The 6532-nt window shown below is 55.1% G+C and overlaps 1 protein-coding gene across 2 annotated transcripts in view; it reads left to right on the forward strand.

Annotated features, from left to right (window-relative positions):
• Window positions 1-6532, forward strand: part of LOC113210162 (long-chain fatty acid transport protein 1) — a 39204-nt gene that overhangs the window by 7298 nt on the left and 25374 nt on the right. Inside the window, exon 2 of one of the 2 annotated variants that reach the window (XM_026428023.2) lies at window positions 2490-2820. In XM_026428023.2, the coding sequence (XP_026283808.1) occupies window positions 2701-2820 (120 nt within the window). In that variant the 5' untranslated portion in view covers window positions 2490-2700. Of the gene's footprint in view, window positions 1-2489; window positions 2821-4269; window positions 4415-6532 lie in introns of those variants that run through there. The other variant, XM_026428024.2, reaches the window with a different exon arrangement.

Consider the following 6532-nt stretch of genomic DNA (forward strand, 5'->3'; position numbering starts at 1 on the left):
CCGCAAACTGTAACGTTTCTGAATGTGTCTCTTTATGGGGCCAGTACCCCCCCCCTTTCCGTCACCTCCCCAAAAACCTCAGCAATGTGACGAGCGGCTGTCCGATGGCCGGCCCTCGACCACCATTGTGTCCCCGCTGCGGGGGCCACAAGCTCAGCTCGGAGCGCACAGCCTCGCGGCCGGGAGCAGTTTTTGGCCGCGGTTTTGACAGTACAGAGCGTGCAACGGCACGGCCAGGCCGCGAACGCGATGCTCAATCTCTCACGGCCCTGACCCGTCTGTCCGCACATGGGAGCGCCTTGCGGTCCCTTCTCGAAGCTGACTTGAGCCAGCGTCCATCGCACAAACATGTCAAAGCAAAAAAATAATAAAAAAAAACAACAAAAAAACAAACAAACAAAGGAAACGGGACGTTTATACCTAGGGTTGGAAGCCCTGGAAAATTTTAGGAAATTTTCAGGAAAATTTCAAAAGAATAAAAAATAAATGGAGAATTTCCCAGACTTGGAACTTTTCCGTAACTTTTCGGAAATTTTTCGGAAAAATTTAGGAAAATTTCGGAAATTTCCAACCCTATTTATACCGCTCAAACCGCATAGCAGCTTAGCTGTAACAGCGCGAACAGCACAAATAAATGAGGAATGCGTGAGATAAGGCGATTAGGTTTGGGGGTTTATTTTTCATTCTGCTCTGTCTCTGTCTCTCTCCGTCTCTGTCTCTCTCTGTCTCTCTCTGTCTCTCTCTCTCTGTCTCTCTCTCTCTCTCTTTATAGCCCTGGGCGCTGATTAAGGCAGATGGGATCGCGAGCCGTCCATCAGTATACTTACCTGCACATTGCGGGCCGGCTCCGAGCGCGCGGCGGCTAACTGGAGCAGAAAGGCCAGTGTCTCTCTCGTCTATTGTGTTTGCAAATTCGCCGTCAGCCTTCGGAGGAGACTCGACTCCCGCCGCCCGACTCTCGACTCCCCTTGCTCTGGCCGACACGGCGTCGTACTGAAAATATTCGATCATGTCGTACATTTTCGCCTCTGTTGCTCATTGACAACAAATGCGAGATTCCCCATACAAACGCTGGCGAAAAACTTGACGTGGCCTCCCCTAGGCCGCTGGACTAGCACTTCTTCTAGTGGGTGCCCCCGCGGCTCTGCGCCCGCGCGGACAGTGAGTCGTTGGGCCCCGCAGAGTGACAGGCCGGGCCGAGGGGAGACACTTGTAGGGCGGCGGCGCAGAATGCGGCCGGCACTCTCTCACGGCAGGCAGGCCCGCGAACTGGAGCTCCCCTTGCTGCCGCTTTACCGTGCAGCTGCAGGCCGCCAGCCGATATTCTCCATTTTCCGCGCCCAACGAACCGCGGCGCGGTCCCACCTCACCCCGCCCCACGCCCCGTCCCCCGCCCCGCCCCGGGATCTGGACGCCGCGGACCGCCGAGGAGATCTCCTCCGCGACGTCCCCGTGGCCTCCTTGACCGACTGCCCTGCGGATGACGTGTGCGGTGGACACGTACCCCTGGACTGTACCCGTGTTACGGTTCCAGCAGCGTTTTATCACGTTGGGTTGGTCGCAAAGGTTTATCGTTTCATTTCATTCCCTTAATTGTTATTGTTAACAACTGTCGTTGTTGCTGCTTTTGGTCGCAGAGATTCTCTCCGGGCACCAGGAGTCACTGCTCGCTGGAGGTCCCTCTCAGGTGCACTTCGCGATGCTGGAGGCTTGGTGTCCAGCGGTGGCGTTTCGGCGCCTCCTGCGGGGCGGCCGCGGGGCACTCCTGCCCGCCCGCCTGCCTCCGGCGGGTGATGCAAGGCGTACTCAGTCAGCACTCTCTCGCTTGGGAAAGCAAACGCCCCTTCCGTCAAATTTTAACGATCAGAGGGGTTATTATACACGCCCCGTTAAGACCAAGCTTCAGCGGCGCAGGGTGCGCCGTGATCATGGTTTTGCGTCTCGATGCCAGAGGGTATTTCATCGAGTAGAAGTATCGGCGCTAAAACACCACATCATTGCATCAAATCTCTCTGAGGCAAAAAAAAACACAAAACGAAACAAAAGATTTTTGCAAGGGCGCAACAGCGGACGACCCACACCAACCGTAGAACTGTCCTCGAGTACGAACCGGTTGTCTCTGCAGTAAAAGTTGCGTGCATACACCAGGTATAGGTATCGTCTGGAGGAACACGTTTTTATAGAGGGTCGTGGGCAATGTGCGCGATGGGACCGGAAAAGTATGGAAGGGGGGTGTTAAAAGGTAGTCGCGCGGGGAAAACCGACCGGAGTGGTGAGTGGTGCCGTTGAATTGGATGTACGAAAAGCGAATGAGCAACTGTCTCAGTGTTATGGATGATTAGTGAAACTTTGACATATTTCATAAACTATTTTTAGTGTTGGACAAGTGCGGTGTGACTCAGAGCCGTGTGCAATTTTCCGCTCCGGGTCACCGCGATATGAGGAGGACTTTTTCATCATTTCTGTGCGTTTCTGTGCTTCCCGAACAGGAAAAGTGGGGACCGCGACGACGGGCGTCTCCTCCTCCTCTCTGCTGCGAGGTGGTGGTGGGGGCGGCGCGGGGCGGCGGCGCAGCGGCGGCGCGGTGTGGCACCGGCTGGACCGCAGTGCGCTCGCGGCAGCGGCCGGCTCCGGAGGTGCACCGGAAAGTGACCGGAAGTGGACCGGAAGTCGACCGGACGCCGAGCAGCATCAGCAGCGATGCTGATCGAGAACAACGCCCCGACCCACACGCCCGCCCTGGCCAGCGCCGAGGACCCCAAGATGAAGGACGTCGCCCTGCCGCCGCCGCTGCCCGAAGTGAACGGCAACCGGACCAAGGTGAGTCCCAAACAGCGTCCTGCAAGTGGCGAAAACTCTCGGAAAAACTTACCGTGGGGTTATCGTCGGAGAATTAAAAAAAACATAACAGAGAATATAGAGAGATTTCGAATGCGACTCAAATATCGCGCCGGTTCAAGTGCGAGTTCAAGTAGTGTTCATTTCCACACAAAATACTATGTAGTTACTAGGCAAATTTTCTTGTAAAACCTTTGGAAATGCACTGGGAAAGAATTATTACAAATGTGCCGACAGTTTTGAACCGGTTTTGAATTCTTCCCAAGCAGAAGTGTTCCACCTGCCACACTAATTATTTGTGTGGTGTGACGCAAACGAGGAAAAATGTATACGACGCGCCTATAGTCGTATAAGACAATTTGCTGACTACTTTGTGGCATGCCTTGTTGCCAAAGTGTTTGCCGAGCTGCATTTACCCGCCTGTCCCTCTTTGTCCCAATCGCAAACCCTGTCCCGTCCAACCCCCTCGTGACCACGGGGACAGCGTGGGCGGACAGCCGCAAGCTCTTCACCTCACCTCCCTCTTCCGTGCCGTGCCAGCCCGTAAGTGCACAATCTTCCCTAATCACAACTTCTATTGGCCGTAATTTGTCAAGGAAGAGGTCGCCAGTACCGGCCGGCCTGCAACGACGCGGCGGCCGCACACGGCCAGCGGGGGATACCTAATGTGCTTAATTTTCTCATCGTCATGCCGCACTTGATTTGGACGTCCGGGGGAAGACAAATTTTTAATTGAAAATCTACCGAGAAATGGAAATGGTCCAGAAAGAAGAAATGTATCGAAAAGAAGAAATGTGCCTGAAGTTGAAATTTACCAAAAAGTACAAATGTGCCAGAAAGTAGAAATGTGCCAGAAAGTAGGAATGCACCGAAAAGTAGAAATGTACCGAAAAGTCGTAATGAAACATAATGCTAGTGATGTGAGGTGACGTGAGGTGCAGGTGAAGTGCGCGGTGAGGTGATGTGTAGGCGAGGTGAGTGCCTTCGTGGAGATGATGATGTAGTGCGTGCGAGTGAGCGAGTACACTCACACACACACACACACACACACACACCTCACATGCAGGAGGCTACTGTACCAGTGAGGGGACGGGGGAGGAGGGGGACGGGAGTCTGCCAAAGGCGAAAACGAGCAATGAAACAACCGTCGAGAGCGAAGAATTAAAAAAGATAAAAAAAGAAAAAGCCCGCGTCGTTCGCGTTTTCGTCTCTCTCCGTCGGCCGGGCTCGTTAAGGAGAGCGAGCGAGACAGCCGAGGCTTGTTGGCGGAAGCGCTGTGCCGGGGGAGAACCTTGACCTCCAAGGCCCGGCTCGGCTCGGCCCAGAGGGCTCTCCGGCTGCAGCAGGCCGGGCCGCCGGGCTCGACTCGACTCGGTTCGGCTCTGCAGTCGTTCGTTGGATATTCTAATCGACGTGGACGTGATTCCCGGCGATGCCGGCGACCGGGCTCTCGCCTGCACCGCCCCGGGTTGGGTAGTCTGGCGGCAGCCGCGTGCGGGTGTGCAGCAAGTGTGCTGTGCCGGTGCGACGAGTTGTTGTTGCGAGCCCCACCGCGATGTCCGACCCGGCCGGCCCGGTGAGTACACGCGTCGTCGGACGGCGACCAGGACGACGACGACGACGACAACAACTACTTGAACGGGCCGACGACGCACGAAAGAGTTCGCGCGTGTCGCGAAACTGTTTTGCGCGGCAGAGGCCGCGTATTTAGTCCCGATGGCGTGTCATAAATAAGACAAAAGACCGATTATACGACCTGGAAAAGTACCTCCGCGAAAAATAAGAGTGGCCATTATACCTCCGCTGATCTTACACATTTTATTTTTCTGTTTGTCCTTTTTTTTTGGTACGTGCTGGTATACAACTTTTAGCAGCCAATCGTGTGCACAAACTCTTTTTATCGTGCCCGGCTTAAACACTTTTGCGACGATCCAGCAGCCCCGCTCTCACCTGCTCATAGTGAGTGTTGTTGCCGTACACCGCATTTAAAAAGCCGGCGGCGGCGGCGCGGGCAGGGCATATCCCCCGATATATCGTTTCTCCCTCTTCGATATAATCGTACGGAAATCAGCGAAAGTGCCGCTCGCCGAAGCGAGCGCAGCGAGCGAGTGGGCCCGCCCTGCGCTCTAACAAGCCCCGAGCTCAGCCTGCACGCGTACGAAATTGATCCTTTAGAATTGGACCAACATCGCGGTGTGTAAGTGTGGGTCTCGGCTCGGCTCTGCCCAGCTCGGCAGCGAGCGACGCACCGGCGGAATCCCGAGCGTTTCGATGTGATGTCGGGGGAAACCTAACCCACTTTGAACGGGAGAAAGAAGACAGACACGTAAAGAGAGAGAGGGAGAGAGAGAGAGAGAGAGACGGCGGGACACACCGCGGCGCGAAAGACCTCTCTATGGAGGAGTGGGACAAAAGCCGCGGGACGACACTCGATAGGAAGGAAAGGACAGCGAGCGAGAGAAAAGAGAAAGGTCGATCGAGAGCTGCGCCCGCAGCCGTCGACGGTTCTCTGCGACAGGATTCGCGAGGAATTTTAAAATAAATAAAAAAAATTAATGTGAAGGGGGGAAAATAGAAGAAACAACGGACGAAACGCGTTGAGCGGCAGTAGTTTTATACTGCGTTCCTACAGAATCTGCGTTCCGAACAAAACAAACGAACAAAGAGAATCGCAGGTATGTGTCGTTTCACACCTGTGAATCCAGAAAAAAAAAATCCACGAACACGCGCCCGTTCGGAAATATAACCCCTGTCCCAAAAATAATAATCAGTTTGTGGACGTCATAAACGTCATAAAAAACAACAACCACCACTCCCTGCTGTAGTGCTGGCCTATCCACACGGTGTCCACACGGTGTCCACATGGTGTCCACACGGTGTCCACACGGTGTCCACACGGTGTCCACACGGTGCCCACACTGTCCCCTCACGGTTTCCATCACGCCTTGCCCCCCGTGCTTTGCTATGTGTGTGCGCCATCCGGGTGGCGCTTTGGGTCACAACTCGCATATCTCGCGATAGCCGAAGCATCAAAGGCGGTCATAGCAGACAGGGGGAAAGGAGGAGAGGTCGACAAGTAATAATAGTAACTTTTTTTTTTGCTTCGTTTTGTTGTCTTATGCACACTTGCACCCCCCACGGTTGCGTCACGTGCAACGCGCGTGCGGGATGCACAATTGCACGCCCGATGCACGCCCGCGCACGCGCGCGGGGCCAGGCAGGCGGGGCGCGAATAAGGGGCCGAGCCAAGCCATAGGCCAGCCACAGCCTCACCGCCCGCCCGCTGCTCGCGGCGAGAGAGGGTGACTGACGCTCTGACCCCGGCGCCGACGCCGTCTGCCGTCGCTAACGCCCCCCACACACGTAGAAGAGTGTACACACACGCTCCCCCACGCCGTCCGGCACAAGCGACAATAACATACCGACAACAATAACAGCAACAATAACAACGTGTGATGCAAAGGGAATGCATAGAAAGTTCAGCTCCGGTCAGGCAGGAGAAGCGTTGCACACACACACACACCTCCTCGATGCCTTACAACACAGCACACACACATACTCACAAACACTGGCAAACACGCACACACTGACGCCTACTCACACCTGCGGGGTGAGGAGAGAGAGAGGGAGAGAGAGACAGAGAGAGAGAGACAGAGAGAGAGAGAGAGAGAGAGAGAGAGAGAGAGAGAGAGAG

This window comes from Frankliniella occidentalis, unplaced genomic scaffold (assembly GCF_000697945.3).
Source record: "Frankliniella occidentalis isolate FOCC.00 unplaced genomic scaffold, Focc_3.1 Scaffold5, whole genome shotgun sequence".
Lineage (NCBI taxonomy): Eukaryota > Metazoa > Arthropoda > Insecta > Thysanoptera > Thripidae > Frankliniella > Frankliniella occidentalis.